The sequence below is a fragment of the Asterias amurensis genome, chromosome 9 (genome assembly GCF_032118995.1).
Source record: "Asterias amurensis chromosome 9, ASM3211899v1".
Taxonomy (NCBI): domain Eukaryota; kingdom Metazoa; phylum Echinodermata; class Asteroidea; order Forcipulatida; family Asteriidae; genus Asterias; species Asterias amurensis.
The window spans coordinates 9812732-9834784 of NC_092656.1; the positions used below are offsets into that span (position 1 = coordinate 9812732).

Sequence of the window (22053 nt, forward strand, 5' to 3'; positions counted from 1 at the left end):
AAATACATATGTGGAAACATTTATGAATGGAAGTTTAATGTAGGCTCATGCTTGTGAAGGGGGACTGTCGTCATGGTTATAGCAGGTCAGTCTGTATAGATGGAAATTGCACATGACGTCATTGACCGCCATCTTTGATGACTACAAGTGTACGCGTGTCGCGCTGTACAAGACTCTCAGCGAGCCTTTCATGCGTGCACGTTCCAGATGGCCGCCAATGCAATAGGTGAAATTAGGAATTCTTTCTAAAGAGTGCCGTCATTATTACAACATAATTTGACAAGCAAGCGTGCGTGCGCATGAGCTAGAGTTCAACATTCCATTTATAACAACAAACCTGTTAATAATGCTCAGAACGACAGTGCCCGCTTTTAATAAGCAAAGGAGACATTCAACTTGAAATGACTAATAATACCATTCCGAGCCCCATCCCAAATTCACACTACATGGATGATGATGCAATAAATGAATGAACAATCTCCGTGTTCACATACAAGACATCAACATGCTAATGTCATGTGATGGTTGAGTTAAAATCGCGAGATATGATGCAATTGATGAACAAACTCCTTGTTCATGCACAGTACACCACTATTCAACATCTCGGGGATGGTCGAGTTTAAAGCCGAGATATGCACACTACAACTAGCCAAGAGGAATCACATAGTCATCTAGAGACCATGAGTATCTCCAGTAGAAGTAACAATCTGTGCAAAATCCCAGATCCTATACCCCTTCCTCCATAAATACAAGCTTGTCAATTGTCACCCAAACTTTGCCCATCAATTAAAGGCCTTCTTTCAAAATGTATTCCCCCTCAAAATTGGACATCACCTCCCAATATTGAAACGAACGTATGAGTCACAGATGATAAAACGACAGCTACATCACTTCCGCAATTCCTTCTTCTTAGAATTTCAACCCCGATCTTCTTCTTCACCCCCCCCCCCCCCCCCACCCTTCCCTTCTCCTCGTAAGTCATCTGCCCGAATTCCTGGCTTTGGAAAAATGTCAGCGTGTCCCCGAGGCATAACACGTACTACACCTTGTGCAGTAATTGACATACGCTGTCAGATTGTACAACACTGTCCGCAAACATTGGCTTGACACGGAACCAATAGTGTTTATCTGTTTCGGGTAATAATTGCTGACGGATTGGATCTACGGCTTAACATGCACCCCCCCCCCCCACAACATCCCCATGTGTGATCTTTGTTAATGTATTTTTGGGTGGGGGAAGGTGGCTGACGGTTTCGTTTTCAACACTGATGTAGAAGCATGCAAGTATAATATGGACTTGAATAACAGTACAGACTGCAATGAAGAAATATCGTCAGAGTAGCTAGATCGTGTGGAAATTCTAAGTACTTGGAATATTTTTTTTTTCCTAAATGGAATACAATTCTTACAAATCAAATAACCATAATTATACACATTACATGCAAGACCAAGATAATGCAATATTGCACTATTTATCCTAACAGAATTTCATTCTTACTAAAATATTATATTATGATCAAGTATATCCCACAATGTCATTATACTCTCTAAGAATGGTGATTTGTCATGATACCAATACGAAACCAGACTCCTTAATATCAGACCTTAAGTAGATATTCATAATAGCTGATTTTGTGTGGTATACTACTATTTTTTTTTCAATGGCAGAGTCATAAAAAGGGTCAACAATAATCGACACACAAAAATACCATCTGATTAAAAATGCCATTACCTTGCCTGAAACAAAAACATGCTGACAAAAGTGTTTACAAAGTTAGACACAATATAACATGCCGGATACAATAATACACATGCATGGCGTGTACAGCCAAAAAAAATGATGTAGGAATGACATTTTTAGACACACAATGTTAGACTGCAGTCTATTGTTTTTTGTTTTTTTTTTCTTCAACGCCCGGGTTCGATGAACCGCAATGTCAACGTTTCGAGAAAACCTTGGCTGCAGAGTAGAATAACTTGATTGCCAATAATTCAATATCATATGAGGTAGGAACTACTGTCGTATTTTCTTACTAATAAAAACAGGTGAGTCATGACAGCTTTACAAAAGATGAACATTATTTTTTTCATCTTCTACTTTTTCCCTCCGCCTGCTGCCAATTAATGCGTCGAGTTTTTCGGCGCGTACATTATCAGATACTATTTTTAAGGTAAACCACACCCGACTCATTTTTTTTTTATTCTGACTTGGTTTGGAAAACCATTGGCAATCTTTACAGCGAGAGTGTTTTCCCATCAGTTTTGTTTCAAGAAAAAAAGGAAGGGTTTAAGTTTAAGTGAATGTGACTTATAATTATGTTTGAGGGAGAGACACAAATCCCGAAACGGTCAATGTCTTAAACACAATGAAAGCTGACTTTTTAAGCACCGTAACATAACATTAAAGACACTTGACACTATTGGTAATTTTCAAAGACCAGTCTTCTCACTTAAGGTATCTCAACATATGTAAAAAATAACAAACCTGTGAACAATTGGTCGTCGAAGTTGCGAGATAATAAAGAAAAACACCCTTGTCACACGAAGTTGTGTGCTTTCAGATGCTTGATTTCGAGACCCCAAATTCTAAATCTGAGGTCTCGAAATCAAATTCGTGGAAAATTACTTCTTCTTTCTTAAAAAAATTCAGAGGGAGCCGATTCTCACAATGTTTTATACTACCAAAAGCTCTCCATTACTCGTTACAAAACAAGTTTTTATGCTGACAATTATTTTGAGTATTTTACTAATTGTGTTCACTGCCTTTAACAGAACAAGGATGGCCGTAATGTTCAAGACCCAATACAGAAACTTAAATATGAAAACAAAAGTGTTGGTGAGCCGCATGCAAGTAAACCAAGACATACCTCAAGCTATACTTTTGTGTACATGACATAACAAACTAAAGTTTGAAGAATGGTGATCACATTATTTTTAACTACAGATCATGCATACATAATACTTCGTAGAGTGACCGTCACAATCAATGTACATGTTAACAAGAGCTGGAATGGGGGCATACTTTACCTGTTCCGACTGTTGTTGTTTGGACCAATCACAGGTGCCAATCACAGGTGCAGTAAATCGTGTATCAGAAGAATTGTATGTGGGTGTGGTCAGAATTATAAAAGAAGATTATGTTAACGTCTACGACACGGCAATATTTTTGTTTTAAACCGTTGGAAATTATTAGAAAAAAGTAAGTACACAATGAAATTAATTTCACATAAATATTCCCCTGTAAAGTTGTAAATCAACCATTAGCAACCTAAAATTGTCACCCGTCTACTTACGTAAAGTTGTAAATCAACAACTTTATGTAAGTAGACGGGTGACAATTTTAGGTTGCTAATGGTGTTGTTAGAACAAATATTTTACTGTTACGAAAATAATTTAATATACAACAATTAATGTTAGCAAACTCTATTAACCATTAGGGACGTCATACATAGGACCGTTTCACACGCGGTAATTTACAGGCAACTAAACTATAGCCCCAGGCAATCTCCAAGAAGAAAAAATATGTTAATTTCCACATCATTTATTGGGCGCACAGTGAAATATACTGCTAGAACAATGTGTGTTGTAAGGAGCTTCTGCAAGGGGTGCAGTTGGTTGCCTCCAAGTCGCCTGTAAAATTTGCCCGTCTGACATAGCCTAGCCTAGTTCACGTATCGTGCTTTCTTATACTACTCAGCAAAGTATCAGTATAAATTGTGAAATCAAGACCCCTTTTAATGCTTAGATTGTATTGGTTCATTTCACTGTGAACTTGGATAAAAATGCCCTTTTTGTGTCCTAAATAATCAGCTTTTACAAAGGTATTGCGGTATTTGAAAGCCATAAGGGCCAAGCACAGCGCCCTGGGGGAACTCTCGATACCATTATACACCGTCTCGACAGCATCACTCTGTAAGGTTGTCACGGCAACCCTCAGCCCGTATACACAACCAGAATGAAGTAATCAAATGGCATAGTTATCTAATCATATTTAGTGAGGTTCCATTATTGTTGAGTATGTACAATCCAGAATATTTGAGCTCTCATGGCCAAGGACATCTGTCTTGAGGCAATCTTTTCTCAAGTCATGCGTGTGTTTTCCTTCATATTTCTCCATTCCCGTTTCGTGAGTTAATTCTCTTGTACTTGTCTGTGTTTTTCCCCGTGGATACTTTCCCGGCATCCAAGATTCGGTAAAAGCACACTCTGTAATAGATAATCTAATAAACTTCTTCACTTCTTAGTGGGAAAAAAAACCCAGCTGAGTTATATTAAGTAAAAGGCACAACAAAAACTAATATTAACATACACGTCAGTTTCATAGCATCAATACCAATTTAAGGCTACACTTCGTAACATACGATCGGTTTCAACAAAATGAAAGCTGTTTTCAGAACTGAGGTAAAAGCTTTCGTGACTCAAAAGGAATGCGCTTTCCTGTGAATATCATTGAATACATTCAGAGGCCCTTTTCGAATACACGGCTTTGGCTTTGGACTCGGCTTCAGGATCTATTCTCTCGCCTGAAGCCCTGAGCGCCTACGCAAAGCACGCACAAAACAGCCGCGAGGCCAAGCTATAGCCTGTGCCGAATCCAAAGCCAAAACCGTGGTTTCGAAAAGGGCCAAAGATTGAGGACTGTTCACCTCTGACCCTTCTTATGGTGATAGGAGTAAGCTTACACAAATTGTATAACAACTGTGACGTTCCTGTGGGCTATAAAAATGGTTTAGATCTACTACGAATAAAATAGTTAAATTATCACCAACTAAATTCATAAAGCTTGAATTCTTCTATCTACTGGTAAATTATCTAAACTAAAATTCCATCTACGCTAAAATGCTTACACCCCTTCAAAAATTTGAAGTATACTTTCTTACAGCTACATGCTGTAAAGTCCATTTTCGGGGTTATGTTTGCTAAGGATAGGCTATGTGATTGTTTCAGTCACTTGAATTGCCTAAGTTAAGACCTAAAATACGCTATAATGTTACTGCCCCACCCCCACAACCTCAAAAAAGTACTATACAAATAAATAAATAATGTTGAGGTTTGTTTTTGTTCTGAATTCAATATTTTGAATTGCCCAACACTTTTATTTGTTTGTATTTCTGTCTAAGTTATGTTTGTTTGCATGTGTTTAACATTTGTACCTTTTTGTATGTTTGTGTGCCTTCTGTTGTAAATTTTGAATGATTGATGGCAGTTAACGGAGTTTAACTCCTCTTGAACGAAAAAAAAAAAAAAAAAAAAAAAAAAATACTCAAATTGTATAGAATATTTTATGACGTCATCTGCAAAGGTCTCGTGGGTCGAGTCAGAGGAATACACTTATAGATTTGTTTGTTAACCACAACCAAAAATGGGTGTACCTTTCCTTATCCGACAAGACAAAATACAAGAAACCAATCACTCCCAAGGTTAGGAACCCTCTTAATACAACATGACCTTACATAGTCACGTTTTTACTTCATAAAGCGCTTCCCGAGTTGATTAATTGAGAAGTCTTGTGTTTTGTACAAAATGAGACTGATTTAATATGCAATCCATTTTGTTTTCAAGCTTCTCTGCTTCCGTCCTATTGAGGAGACGTATCGGCGAAACCCGTTTTTCTGGGAGTTACGACTCCAGTTTCAAGGCAAACCATATTATGTTTTCTTATTATCTTTACATGCTAACCATTTTCATACTGCCACCATTTTGGTCATGTCCCTTGTATCCATTAACAGTACTGGATGCTGGAAACAAATCAGGCAATGCAACTTTAAGATTGAGAAAGAATTATTACATTTTCACATATTAATCTGTGAAGACAACAACCATTTGCTTGATTACACGTGAATAATGTCTGGTACCTTGACTTGCCTGGTCGCATGTGGGAGCTCAACTTGAAATTCATCAAGACTGCGCATAGCAACCTGTTTTTGTTTAGCGTTTATGGCTTTCCATAGTTTTCCAAACTCGGATGCAATAGAATGGTCTATATGGTTAGCAAAGAATATGGTATCCAAGTGATACAATACATTTTAATAGCGGTGTCCAACGTCTCTGATGTGCGTAACGTTGCCCGGAACCATATGACTTAGCAACACTGGAATTAGTCTGGGGGATTCACAAATGAGTACCAGTCTAAGACTACGCCAGGCATTGTAACCAACTGATATTCAAATCTAGCTTACAAATGGCTCATTGGTAATGCAGTTGTCGTACTAATGGATTCCTCTGTGCCATTATTCGGGATACAGTTTGGTTTGGATTAGGAACAAAAGTCACTCTCCGTCATCAGTAAATAATGTATAGGCATAGTTTTTTGTCTTGATGATGGCTGTGAAAAAAATAGCCAAATAAAGCTAAACTATTCAAGTAAATACAAAGATCATTTCTACTAAGGGCGGAGAGGTATATACTTTTTCCAGTTACTGTCCTTTACGTTCGTTTTAAGTTGAACGTTTTTTATCATGTTTTGATGTTCTTGTTGTTTGATATGTAATATCACCTTTGTTCATGGTCTTTTAAAGGAACACGTTGCCTTGAATCGGTCGAGTTGGTCTTTGAAAAGCGTTTGAAATCGTTTGTTATGAAATGCATATGAGTAGAAAGATGTTGTTAAAGTAGAATACAATGATCCACACAAACATGCCTCGAAATTGCGTGGTTTTCCTTTTACCTCGTCGACTAACACGCCGGCCATTTATGGGGGTCAAAATTTTGACTCCCATAAATGGCCGACGGTGTTAGTTCGCACAGTAGAAGGAAAACCAAGCAATTTTGAGGCAAACTTGTGTGGATCATTGTATTCTACTTTTAAAACATCTTTCCAACCATATGCATTGTATAAAAAACGGTTACAAACGCTTTTGTTTTGACCAACTCGTCCGATCCAAGGCAACGTGTTCCTTTAACTAGCCTCTTGTATCCTTAATGTATTGATTTAACAGTATGTTTCAATGTTCCACTACGGATGTTTGTACTTTGTTTTCACTGGTGATGAATAAACGAAGTCTTAGAGCTCCATTCAAAAGAAGAAAAAAAAATACAAATATGTTAACGTCCATATGCCTAGGCCTACTTGATACCTAAGAAAGAGCAACGTCCAAAAAACCTTGTTTAAAAAAAAATACTAACGACTAAAATTATAAAATAATATATATATTCACAAATATAATAAATAAGCAAACAAATACATAAACAAATACAACACAAATAGTTAAAAAGAGACAAACTTCAACAATGCCAGTGACTGATCTTGTTAATAAACCAAGTAAACAACATTTTAAAAAGTGACTACAACTTCAACAATAATGATTTTTGGTTTCTTCTATATTATTGTCCCATTAAAATTAGAAAAATGTCAAAAACAATGCGTCCCCCTAAAAACAAATACATAATAAAAACTTCACAACATTAATTTTACAACATACTTCCTGAAAGGTTAATTTCTATGATTTTTCAGTCTGACACGCTTTGTGCATAGCATACAAAACACATCAGCCGTCGATTTCACCAAACTCATCCTAACTTAAGATTAATCTTAGGACTTAGGACGAGTCCCAACCCTGCACTGTAGCATGCAGACCTTAAGATTAATCCTAAAGTTAGGACGAGTTACTCGTCCTAACTCGAGATTGGATTAATCCTAGCGTTTCGTGAAATCGACTGCTGCAAAACTAATTCAGTTAATAATGTCTCACTTGAAACCCAGTTTTGGTTGTGCACGATGGTGTCAATGTGGAATTATAATTGGGGGGGGGGTATTTCAAAACATTGATATTGCAACCTTTTTAATTTTGAAGGTAATTTTTAATGATGTTTTAGTCTGACAAGCTTACGCTGATGTGAAAAAAACATCAGCAAAACTGGAACAATTGTTAAATTCTCACTCTAAACCCAATTAGTTGGTGGGTGTGCACAATGTGGAATGGGGGGGGGGGGGGGTCGCTATTAATTATTGAGCGCGGTATAAATATATTAGCGTTATAATATCTTACCTGGCTCTGGCAAACTGCTGCTTCTCCTCATCCGTCCTGTCAGACCTCCCTTCCTCTGGACCTGCCTCCAAATCCTTCAAGACACTGTTAAGAAAAGAAAGAAGAGAGTGTCTCTAAATCAAATTCGTGGAAAATTACTCCTTTCTCTAAAACTACGTGTTATATTCGTGTTATACTATCAACAGCTCCCCATTACTCGTAACCAAGTAAGGTTTTATACTAATAATTATTTAAAGTAATTACCAATAGTGTCCACTGCCTTTAAAATACAGATAGTATAGTCTTAAGTATTGTTAAAGCTTTCTACACTATACTTCTTGTCAGAATTTAGATAACAATTCAGATGCATAGTTTTCTGGTTACTCTCTACGTACAACTGATGTATAGATCGTTCTATGCCTTTTAGATATCGGACATTAGACATTTCAATAAATTTGTACAGCGAATATCATTGTTGCTTGTTCGATATTGGACAGTGGAAATCCAAATAAGTTTGTACAGTGAATATCTACTTTGGAGTTGTGCATCAATATTGGATGTTTGATATTCACAAAGGTTTGTACAGTGAATGTCTACCTTGTGCATTGATAGAGAACATTGGACATTCAAATAGGTTTAAACAGTGAATGTCCATATTTGGGGCTGTGCATTGATATTGGATGTTGGATATTCACATGAATGTTGAATGTTGAACATTTGACATTCAAATAGTGAATGTTAACCTTGTAGTATAAATACTGAAGAAGTTTAATATTTTCCCCGACTTATAACATGAAAATTTTAAAAATCGACAAACAGCTCGGGTTCCCTTGAAACTTCTACAAGGAGAAGCTTTAGACTGATTGGTAGAGGTATTACATTGATTCTCGGCTACGGTCAATCTAAAACCCATCCACTGGGGAAATTATGGCGGTCTACATTTAAAAAACGACGGTATCAAATGTCTCCGGCTAACTGCTTCCGACTCCTCGGGAGATCAGGCTCCGTTTCTGTCATTTTAAGACAGATAATATATTTCAAGAGTAAACCAAAACCAAAGATAAGTGTAAATTGAAAGTTAAGGGAAACATAGTTGTTTGGACACCTTTTGTAATTGTCAAAGACCAGAACTCTCACTTGTTGTTTCCCAACATAATGTATAAATTAACAAATCTGTGAACATTTGGAATCAATTGGTCATAGAAGTTGCAAGAGAATAATGAAAGAAAAATATATACCTTTGTTGCAAAATGTGCGTGCATTCTGGAGTCTTTTTTGAAGCAGTTATGTGAGAAATAACCTCTTTCTCAAAAACTACGTTACTTCAAAGGGAGCTGTTTCTCACAATGTGTTATGCCATCAACGGCTCTCCATTTCTCGTTACAAAGTAAGTTTTGATGCTAACAATTATTTACCATCAGTGACCAGTGCCTTTAACCAACTAAATTATACGTATATGGAAAGTTAATTAGACTGCGTGGGAACACTTAGAACCAAGAACCCATAGAACCCACATACATGTACACTATAATAGAGGGCTTTTAATGATATTGGGCTCCGGAGCAAGTGTGTACGTCGAGTCGAGAACGTGTTTTCTTGTTTTAGTTCTGAGGAAGACACCATAAAGGTAGACACATAAAAGGACAGATGGCGAAGAAGGCGCAATGCACAACAAACAAGCTATTTGTGTATGATCCAGTACATTAAGAAACAACAAGAAATACTGCTTTCAATAGTAAAAATCTGAATATTTCCCGTTATTTGTTTGCTGTACTGTACACTTAATAACAAAATATAGCCTATAGCGTGCAAAAAATAATAATAATAATAATAATACAACATTTTATTTTCATTGTATGATCATTCTATGAGATATCGTGCATTGCGCGGAACCGGAACTACAATTACAACAATGTTTCCCAATAATTTGTTTTGAAAAAAAAAATTAATATGATTTCCCCCCTTGATGAGAACACAAATCAAATTACTCATATCTTCAAGAAAGGAAATTACATAAATAAAAAAATAAATAAAAAAACAACAACATATAAACAGATGCCTCAAAAATAAATGGAGAAAACGAGAACAAAAATGCAAACATTTTTTACTTGAAATTGAATTCTCGCGAGACGAGACGTAATAATCAAAGTTACATAATAATAAAAAAAAACATTTCATGGTTACTACCCGAGCGAGAGGCAGACATAATTATAGAAGAAAAAAATCCACTACTGCGCACATTGTAAAGTTTCTTTTGATTATCCAACGTTAATTAGTTTACAGGCAGAATTACCCCCAGATGAACTAAACAAAAATATCAAATACACCAAAAATTTGTGCAAATTTGCTTTTCATGAAGTTCACTTCTGGGTGTATTATGAAATAAAAACACAAATTACAATCCATGCAAAAACATGTTTCTTGCTGACTCTTAAAGGCACTGGACACAATATTTAGTCATCGTCAAAGACCAGTATTCTCACTTGGTGTATCCCAACATATTCATAAATAATCTGTGGAATTTTGTGCTCAATTGGTCATCGAATTCCAAAGAAAATAATGGGGGAAAAACCTTTGTTGTACAAATTAGTGTGCTTTCAGATGCATGAGAAAAGGCTTTAAGCCTGGTCTTTCTCGGATTCAAATATGTTTTATTTTTTAGTGAGAAAACTTGTTACCTCTTTCTCAAAACTGCGTTGCTTTAGTGTGAGTCGTTTTAGTGTGAGACGTTTCGATCAGTTTGCTCTGATCGTCTTCGGGAGAAAGCCGTAAGTTTTGATTTTATTTAACTATTGTCTCCATGTATAAGTGTTGTAACATGTTTTAGGGTGGCTCTTTTATTGTGCACAAAAATGATATCAAACAAATCCCATCCCAGACATGTCTACACGATTTGTTCCGCTGTATGGTGCATTATGCTGAAAACAACTTCGTGTCAAATTATGTTCAGTTGTGAGTGTTCAGTCTTTGAGCCGATACAGACATTGCGAATCATAAGGTGTTTTTAGCCATGAATTAGTAGAGTCATACATGTAATCTCTTTCCGATGGATTAAAAAAGGGCCTCACAGCGTGAACCGAAGGACAGGTAAATCATCGATCATAATTGCTTCTCTCCACCCAGGAGGATACGTAATTAGTTTTACAGGCTGAGACTGCCACTCAATCGATTAACCACTACCACGTAATGGATTAATGAGGGTATACAGACCCCCCCCCTCCTTCCCCATCACCACTCCTACAAACCCCTGTCATGGATATAATTTGGAGAGTAGTATAGCCATGCAGCTTAATTGCTTTGATGTGGAGAGGGATACGGTGTCAAGAGTTAATGAGTGACTGGATAAGTGATTACGTAAGAGTGAATATTGAATACATGAGCAATTAGGGTTCCACACCAAAGTAAAAACGGAGAGGTAAAATCAGAGAGTCTCCAAATAAAATTTAAACCAGTCAACTCTCTTACTTATAAATAAATGTCATCCCTTACAATTGTCACTGTTTGCCTTTTTCCCGATTGTGATTTTTTTAGTTCAAATTATTAAAGTCTATTTGATTCATGTCATCCACACGGTCCAATGATTCGATTACTAATGTGTTTGGGGTGAAACTTTCTAAAAAGTAGTCTGTGAGGTAATAGTATACAGTTATTAAGAAATTAAGTCAGTGTGATTTCTGCCCTCCTTAATTTTGCATAACTTGATTAATAATTTGTTCAGGTGACATGTCTAATTTAAGTTGTCTGTGGGGTAAAAGCACAGTGCACAATTAGAGTTATTGATGGAAATTTCGCTGTTGATCCTCCCTATGTTTTCCTACATGCACGCACAAAAATCCCCCCCCCCCCTTAAACAAAATAAAATGAAAAGGCAAATTTTCCCAAGCGCTGCTTAACGATCAGCAAGTTTTCGTGCTTACTGTAGCAGACAAACTTACTTACGTGTAAGCGTATTTCACAGGTTAGCATGAACATTAAGCGGCTAGCTTGAGCGTTCACCATGCATGTGCATTGTGACATTTCTGTATAAATTTCCATTCAGTATAAGCACTGGAAAGTGGGCACGTATTTACGGTTACGGTTGGCATCGCTATGAAATGGAAACTCGCAGAGTAAGCAAAAAGTCGGCCGCTAAGCAGCTCTGTTAATTTGGGCCCTGATATACCATCATGAGAAACGTATGAGAAGTTGTCAAAAGGAAAGGATACTTACAGCATGTCATTTGTTCTCTCTTCTGCAACTGCTTTCAAGTTCATTTGACTGTTTTGGGAAAGAAAACAAACACATAAAATTGTAATGTTTTTTTTAGTGATGAAGGACTCAAATAATTGCAATCAGGAGACTCATTGGCTAATGAAGATTTCAAAGATGCAACGTAACGCAATATAACTCCAATAAATTGTGTTTAAAACACCCCCATTGTGCAATTAATAACCAAACTGCATGAACGTTAAAGCAATGTTTATACTTTGATATTACCATGTAATCGTTACCGTGCAATCATTGTGTACATTTAAAAAAATAAAAATAAATATAATCTGTTGCTAATTCTATGACAGAAAGATCAAACAGCAAAATCGTTTCTGATGATTTCACAAGTGTTTAACTTCAACTTGATAATCTATTTAATTGTTTCTATTGTTAAGCTACACAGTTAAAGAGAAAAGAGAAACATTTGTTTCTTCAAATAAAACCTCCAACAATTATAATTGTGGATTTCCTTTCCGGGGAAAATAAAGGCAGGCTTTAAGACCGATGATAAGTTAATTGAATTAAGAAAGAACAAACCAAAAGACTGGTGGTAACTTAATTGAATTTAGATGGACACAAAGGGGAGATTTAATGGTCATCGGAAGAAATTTGATGGAATCGGGAGTTAATTCGTTTAAAAGGGAGGGACAAAATAACGACAGAAAACAAGTAATGGTTTCTTTTGACAACAATGACCAAGGTTGCCAAGTTGAGGCCGCAGTCATATCTTGCTAAGAGGTTTCCTCAACGCTTGAAGTAGATCAAAGAGTATAAAAACTTTGGCATCTAAACAATGATTTTTTGAATTCAGAAACATGTCCGAAATGTCTAACCTTGACAATTCGGTTTAACAAATGTTGACAAAAAAATCGTCAAATTACTCACGATTAAAAACAAACCAAAACACTGGGCTAAAAAAATACTCGGCGACTTAAAATGCATGTAAATCATTAATATCAATATAGAGTTCAGGTCTTAGCTTGAAGATTCAGAGTTTTGAAGTAGCTCTTTTGAGTAATTCACAGCAATCTGATCCCTCGGACATACATAAATAAGAGGTAAAACCACACGGCCATATTGCGTCGAGCGCTCTGATCAGGGCCCAATTTTATAAAGCCTGTAAGTACAACAACTTGTAAAGCACAACCGAAATCATACTTAGCATCAAGATGGGTTACCAGCAAGAATATCATACAGTTATCATTGCTGCAACTGGTGCCCCACCTAGTTCTTGCTTGACAAAGCAATTTGCTTAGCACAATGCTCTACTTTAAGACATTGGACACTATTGGTAATTGTCAAAGACCAGTCTTCTCACTTAATATATTTCAACATATGCATGAAAAAAAATGAAAAAAAAAAAAAAAAAAAAAAAAACTGTGAAAATTTGAGCTCGATTGGTCGTCGGAGTTGCGAGATAACTATGAAAAAGTTCCGAAGTAAACACAAATTCCCCTCACATCTCACAGCGAATATTTGATGTCTAAAAGTCAACCCCTTGTGATAATGGGTGAACAATAAGACGTCACATACATGTTGTATTTTCACAGTAAATATCGCTTCGACTTCACATGTTTACTGTCTGGTTTGAAGTGGCGAGTGGAAGGCTGTGAAAAATGCTCTAATTAAGGGCAATACTTCAGGAAGGTTCTGAGACCATTCCAATAAAGATTCAAATGTTGCGTGGAAAGCCAGCATTAACATGGGCTTTCCATAATCATTGTGTATGTGATAGAAGTCAGATAATGTTATAGTCTCAATTGTTATTTCAACTACCAATACATACATTGCCTTTAAAGGGTCTATGTAACTTTTGTAGGACAACAAACACAATGTCCACAGATTTACATTAAACCTACACAGTTTGAAGATAATTACAGTAGAAAGCTTCCCTGAAAACATTACATGCTGAGGATGTGTAGTTTTGTGGAAATGAGTAAAACAATGTCATGAAAATATTTTTTGTCTCGCTCGACGAAAATTACTTTAATCATTTACAAACGTATTTTCGTGACATTGTTTTACTCATTTCTCAAAAACTGCAGCACCTCGGTAAGTAATATTTGAAGGGAAGCTTTCCGCTATCATTATCATCAAACCCTGTAAGTTTAATGGACATTCACCTCGAGGTTTTTAAAGTGAATGTATATCTTTCATTTTGATGAGGTCCGTTCACGTAAGTTTGTCTAGTCTACTTGTCGATATTGCACATTAACAGAGACTTGTGCAGCGAATGTCTCTTTTGTATTTCCGATATTGGACATTGGGCACTCACATTCACGTTCCCAGTACAACCTAAAAAATGGACATTGTCCAGTATCGAAATAGCAAAGATAGACAATCACTGTACGAACCTATGTGAATGTACAGTGTCCAAGGTACACATTCACTGTACAAACCTATGTGAATGTCCAATATCCAATATCGATGTACAAGGTACACATTCACTGTACAAACCTATGTGAATGTCCAATATCCAATATCGATGTCCAAGGTAGACATTCACTGTACAAAAACTACATTTGAATGTACAGTGTCCAATATCGAACTAGCAAAGAAAACATTCACTGTACAAACATTATGTGAATGTCCCATATCCAATATCGATGTCCAACAGGGTAGACATCACTGTACAAACCTATTTGAATGTACAATGTACAATATTGAACCAATTCTGCTGTCGTGACACAATGCAATACGTTTCATTGCGTGTGTTGAAGACTAAAATCTCCACATTGACACATTATTATTAGATCACATTTGTTTTCAAATATCTCGTAGTACCGGACCCCCCCCTTTTTTTTGAGAGAGAGAGAGTACATTTTTACGATAATCAAATGTTAGAGAGCCTCTAACATGTGCATGTAATGCCGTTACTGTGGCAACATAGTACGTAACATCCTCATCAAATCAGATTGTTCACGGCACCAATGTGCACACCTCTGTCTGTGGTATTAAATTTGGACAACAATGCACACTTAAATAGTGAAAAGCCAAGGGGAGCCGCGAGAGTATCAGAAATTATTCGGTCACCATATCTCGTGTATCAACAGAAATGGAGACAGTATGAAGAGAGAAGAAAAATGGGTCCATCATCACGTCTGAATGCCCACAAGCTGACATAAAAGACACTTGAAAATGAAAAGATACGTTCGCTACTTTCTTCAGATAAGGCCATATCCTTCACACAAACGGACCCATTTGTTTCCGGCCATGGTCTCACTGGGTTTGTTCAGAACGGACACGCTAGTGTGTGAGCTGAGGCTGAAACAATTGACACCATTGGTCCATTGTTCTCGCATTGTTCTCGCATGGCTGAGGTTTTTTTTTTTTTTTTTTTTTTTTCCAATTCAAGAATCAGGTCGACGAATAAGAACTCGCTTCAATCAGGGTCTGGTAAAAGGAACAGGGGTAGATTTCACATAGAGTTAAAGACTAGTCTTATCTCGAGTTAGGACAAGTAATTCGTCTTAGCGTAAGACTTAACTGACCTTCAGTTTTTAATATCACATAGGACCAGTCCTTAATTAGGACTATTCCTATAACTCTTTGTGAAATCGACGGCTGGACATCGACAGCTGATTACACTATCGGCACAAGAAAGTACATAAGCACAACAAAATTATGATGAACAGAAAAGGGTTACCAGCCAAAACACCATATAATGTTGCGGCTGGTATCATGCCCATTTCTGCTAAGCAGAGCATTGTTAAGCAATATTTGTGGTCCCATCAGTATTCTCACTTAGTGTATCCCAACATTAGCATAAAATAACGAATCTGTGAAATGTTGGACTCAATTTGTCATCGAAGTTGCGAGAAAATGAAAGAAAAAACACCCATGTTGCACAGATTTTGTGTGCTTTCAGATACCTAAAAGGCTTCAGGCTTTTTAACACTTGAGTGAGAAATTACCTCTTTCTAAAAAACTACGTTATCTCAGATGGAGCCGTTTCTCACAATGTTTTATATAACTGTCAACAGCTCGCTAACAAGTAAGTTTTGTTTGCTAACAAAGATTCCCATAAATGTCATTATTTCAACCTACATAATGTACACCCCCTGGTGAAAAAAAAAACCGAAAGTTTTGTTGGAGGAAACCCAAGATAGTTGTTCTTGAAACAAAAAAATAAAATAACAAATTCGGCATTGGGCCCTGGGGGGGCATAGAGGAGTCCTAATTATCATTAATGACCTCCACTATAGTTTCAAAACAAATGCCTTACATGCACAGGAAAGAACAAAGCAATTATTTCAGAAACATCCATTGGTTTTTTTCTTCGAAATTACTGTTTTTGTATAACATCGTCGTTCCATCATCCTGCAAACGAGCTCACTGATCTTGTTGCCATGGTATCAAATCTACAAACGTAGTTAATGTTTCGTAGCAACTAAAAGCTGTAAACCATTTACTGTACTGACGTTGATGGTCAATAAACTTTGCTGCCACCTCTCGAATCCCTACCACCCCCCCCCCCCCCCCCAATAATTTGTTGATAATAATTTGTCATCATCAGCAAACATGTCCCCGTGCAGGCATGATAGAAGTAGGGGTAAAATATCCGAGTTTGAAAATTCATGAGAAATTAGACTTGGTTCCAAGTCTGTGAGTGTGGGGTTTTAGTAGCCTACTCATTAGCCAACACATCGTTGCCTGAAATTGCAGATTAAAGACACTAGACACTGTTGGTAATTGTCAAAGACAAGTCTTCTCACTTTGTGTATCTAAACATTATGCACAAATAACAAACCTGTGAAAGTTTGAGCTCAATTGGTCGTCAAAGTTTGCGAAATAATAATGAAAGAAAAACCCTTGTCACGCGAAGTTGTGTGCTTTCAGATGCTTGATTCCGAGACCACAAAATCTAAATCTGAGGTCTCGAAATCAAATTCGTGGAAAATTACTTCTTTCTTGAAAACTACATTACTTCAGAGGGAACCGTTTCTCACAATAAACTATTAACCTCTCCCTAAGCACAGGTTTTATGTTGATAGTTAGTTTGAGTAATTATCAATAGTGTCCACTGCCTTTAACCTCCGTCATTTGCCTACACTGCAAAAACGTTGGTCAAATCATTTGTTGGGCAAAGTAACTTCAACAATTATTGGTCGATAATTGCCCAACAAAACAAATAATTGGTCTTGTCGGGCAAACATTTTGTTTGCCCATTCTTTGATTAAAAAGCGGAACAAAAGTTGGGCAAGTGTTGGGAAAATATTTCGTAATCTGAATTCATCATAACTGTTGGTTACACTTTTGCTTATTTATTGGGCAACTTTTTGGTAATTTTAATTAATCTCGATTGTTGGTTAAAATTATGCACATTAGTTGGTCAAAATCGTCCGATCATGCGCACTACGATTAAAGAGTTGCCAAAAAGTTGGGCATTAAACAGTAGAACAAAGATATTTTCCAACATGGCGAGTGGAGGAGTGGCTGTGACGAGCGGGGTTGTCCAGTGGATATAGATCCGATTTGAAGGTGAGTTTTTAACTAAATGTGAAGTTGTGTTTTCTATTCAGTCGTACATATAGTCGTGACAATTGCAGAGCGAGCAACACATTGACACTACTGTGATAGTTTCAGTTTTATCATGCCATTATGTGCAACGCCGGTTGTGGCATGTATGCGTGGTTGTTGTGTTGCTTTGTGTATGAAATACATGCATGGAACTATCACTGCATTGCTTGCGCTGCAACTGTCACGACTGTGTACAACAACTGAACAGGAAACAAACTTCATTTAGTTAAAAACTAACCTTCCAAAGCATCTACAAACCACTAAGCACCCTCACGATTTTGAGAGAGATGCCAAGGTCACAACTCACCACCGTTTGCCATCGTGGAAAATATATTTTATATGCCTGGTTGTATGACGTATCACAGGAGAAACTGTAAATCAAAGGGTTAAATACATTCACCATTTGTTGGATAACACCGAAAATGGTTAAACATTTTAACTAGATCATGAATAAAATCATCGCCCAATAAGTGGGTAATTGATAATTATTAAATACCCAGAAAATGGGTAAACAAAAAATTACCCAACTGTTGGTTACCAAAATATACCCAACTATTGATGATGAAATATTACCCAATTATTTGGCAATCAGAGCGCCCAACTTTGATGGGTAATACTTTGCCCAAAAGTTGGAGGAGTTCACTATTCGCCCTTAAATGGGTAAAAAGTTGGGCATTTTTTTACCCAATTTTTTTACAGTGTATAATGAGATATTGCCAGCTCTACCAATCTTCTATATACCCCATTTAGAAATGTAATAAAATTTGTTTTTAAGACGGGAGGTTGCCAAGAAAGAACTAAAGCATTCATTGTTGAGACAAATCTAACTGCATGAAAAATGCAATAACTATCATTATTGTTTGGTTAACTTCGGTTTCCACGGTTACCTTGCTGTCCTTTCAGCCTCCAACGAGGCGAGCTGTGGAGACGGTCCATGGAACACAGAATGCTTTTTGACGTTTCCATTCACCACACGAATGTTCTGCAGAAAAAAAGGAAAAAAAAACACAACATGTTGGTTATTTGATTGCAAATTTGAGTGGTGGGGAAAATAGGAAGCGTAAACCTACGCGTTTAACCATTTTGCAATCGCTGGGGTCTGGAAAGTGTCGTTGTTTTATCCGCAACATCACTCTTTGACCCTTTTCGAAACCACGGGTTCGGCTTTGGATTCGGCTCAGCCTGAAGCCAGATCCAAAGCTGGAGCCGTAGTTTCTAAAACGGCCCATGATGTTCAATTTGATTACCTCTAACGTATATCGATGTCACAACACCACTTGTGTTGATCCAAACACCCCAGTTACACCAAATGTTGTTACGTCACTGGTTCAGGAAAATACTCGCATAGCAACCTATAGATTGGCAAGGCCTGGCACCCATGTGTCATACATTCATTCATTCAGAATCGCTCTTCGTCTCTTAACATAAGTATAGGTAAAAGTTTTCCAAGAGCCGTGCACCATACCAACTGTATCTAGTTTGAGGAACGCAAATTAAATCAGTCAATTGCGAATGAGCAAGAAAATGTACTATAGACATGATTCAAATCTAACCCACACAAGGCTGGTAAAAGGCAGTGTTTGGGGCAATTGGCAAATACCAAAATAAAATAATAAATAAATAAGTTGTTGTGATCAATAACTCTGGAGTAATTACCAAAGGCACACCCTGCCTTGAATGGACTTTTTTGATTTTTTTTTTTTTTTTTTGGCTTAACGGATATTTACACAAGCAACATGTATAATACAAGCATCATTATCAGCTCTCTCTATTCACTGAGTTGGTTTTCCAATAAATCTCCAACTTCTTTTTTTGGCAGAAAACCAACCATTCTATTTATAACGGTATCAATCAATCCATATTGACTGTATTGTTTGAGGTACCGTTGTGTTTCAATATTTGCTTTGTCAACAGTCACTGATTACCGAATCTCAATTTCAGGTTTGTCAAACTGAGCCCACAAAAGTGACATGCATGATAAGATTGTTGCTTTCATTATGTTACACACCAAAGTGACTATGATCTTTGGTTTTTTGCTTGTGTGTTTGTTATTTTATGGGTTTTTGCTTCTTCTTTTTTTTTCTTTTGGGGGTGGCTACGAGTAAATTATTTCATATCTTCTAGTTTTCAATAAGCAAACAAACACATTGTTGAACATATGATCAAAACATACAGTTAAATCTGTTGATGTGCAACAAACAGTTTTGTCAGGGAGGTTCATCAAGCATCGTGCACTCAGAGTAAGTTGATTAATTTAGGGCTGGCTCAGTGCTGATTCCTACCTTGTCACAAAATTTCAGTCAGAAATAATGTTTTTCTTGAATATTATTGGCACTCATTGGTATGAACCTCAAAATCAATGATCTTTCAAATTGAACTAAGATTTGTTTTTTCTACACAATGCCAATTTTTTGTTAATTAACATTGACAACGTTTGGTCAAATTGACATGGACCAGTATCCGCACTTGTTGTGACCGAACAAACATATGACCCTAGCAAACCTATGAAAACTTATTCTAAATCAGTTGCCACAGTCACGAGAAAATATAGTCAATAAACCACGTCATACATTTTCCACCGTTATCGAACATCGGGTATAATAGACCTCACCAGATCCAAACTAATTGCTTTACTCATTTCTCAAAAACTGCAGCATTTTCAAGCAAAAAAATATTCCGAGTACAGTCCCCACCATGACCATCTTTATGAGTACGGCTATATCATGTGAACCATTATCAAATCTATAAAAGTTTTCTTTTCCAATCTTAGCCATGCCGTGCACACCCTTTTATCATAAAAGGTTATGTACATTGGCCGTGTACACAATCTAAAACGTTACCAAGTACAGTATCTCTCTGAAGTTTACTTTGGTGTCAAAAAGGATACACAAATAAATCGGCAGGCGTGCGAAGCCTATTTTCCCCAAAAACATTTCCAGGATTTCATGTAAGAAATCGCAGGCCTGATACTTCATGGAGGCAACAAAGGCGATTGCCTTTCATGTTCCCTGGTCATGCCTTAGTGCCCTTAAAATACTCAAGTAGAAATGTAGAATTTCCTCATAGGGTGCCCTTTACCAAGGAGAAAATGCCTTGGTGTCCTTGCCCTTTCAAAAACTAAGCATACAGGCCTGAAATCGAGAAGGTATCGGGAAATGGGAACTTGACTGATAAGGAAAGCAGATGCTATCAGAAGGTCTGAAGAATGGAAGGATATAAATAATATTACATTCTCTAGTCTATTGCAAATTATATTCTCAGAAACTAGGCAGCATAAATTTGCTAATAATTTGCTATGTTAGCATCTGATCATAAATTTGTCAGGTGCTGAGCATTATACTAATCATGTACCAACTACTATAGAGCTGTAACGCACCACAGCAAACAAAACAGTTCAGAAACTATGTTATAACATTGCTACTCTGATTTCGATATTGAACAACGGGCATTCACATGGGGTTTGTACAGCAAAATGTCTTCTTTGCTGTTTTGATATTCAGAATTGACAAAGCTTTGTTAAGCTTTTTCTTACTATTCGACATTGGACATTCATGTTCACAATCGCTGTCCAAACCTGTGTGAATATACAGTGTCCAATATCGAACTAGCAAAGTAGACATTTACTGTACAATATGTGACAGTGTCCAGCTATCTAAATAGTAAAGAACACATTCACTGAACAAACCTATGTGAAAGTAAAGTGTCCAGCTATCGAAATAGTAAAGTAGACACTCGTGAATGTACAGTGTCCAGCTATCGAAATAGCAAACTAGACACTCACTATACAAACATGAATGCTCATTGTGCAATATCAAACCAACTTTGCTGAAATAACCATTTTATGCTACAATCTTTGTGAGTAATTTTTTGATCAAGTGTTCCTGTGCTAAGCATGGTGCTCATCATTCCTTTGAGCTGTTACGCATCAAAGCAACTATTTGACTATTTGTTTGTCATCTCTATAGACTGTGCAAGTCTGCGAGAAATTCTACTTCCGGGACCATTGTGGTCCCAACCTAATGGAGTTTTACGTTGGGGAGATTTTGTTCTGTCAATAATTTTAGTTTAACGTAAGTTATGACTCTAAAAAGAGAATATGTTCTTGGGAATGTAAAAATAAGTGATTATAACCAGAAAAGTAAAACCAATTCAACAAATTAACGAAGAAAACTAAAGAAAAAAACTTGACCTCCAGTTTCCGGTTTACTCTAAACAATTAAGAATATTACCCAATTGACGTTCCCATTATCGCTGAACCTATGTGATGATCGCACCAATTGGACGTGATTCACAAACGGGGTTTATTAGAAAAACCATC

General features: G+C 36.8%; 1 protein-coding gene across 2 annotated transcripts in view; it reads right to left on the reverse strand.

Moving 5' to 3' along the window:
- The window catches only part of LOC139941949 (sodium/calcium exchanger 3-like), a 74122-nt gene that overhangs the window by 35528 nt on the left and 16541 nt on the right, over window positions 1-22053 (reverse strand). For both annotated transcript variants that reach the window (XM_071938595.1, XM_071938594.1), the window contains exons 3-5: window positions 18623-18717; window positions 12177-12224; window positions 7989-8072 (exon numbers count right to left, since the gene is read on the reverse strand). In XM_071938595.1, the coding sequence (XP_071794696.1) occupies window positions 7989-8072; window positions 12177-12224; window positions 18623-18717 (227 nt within the window). The remainder of the gene's footprint in view (window positions 1-7988; window positions 8073-12176; window positions 12225-18622; window positions 18718-22053) is intronic.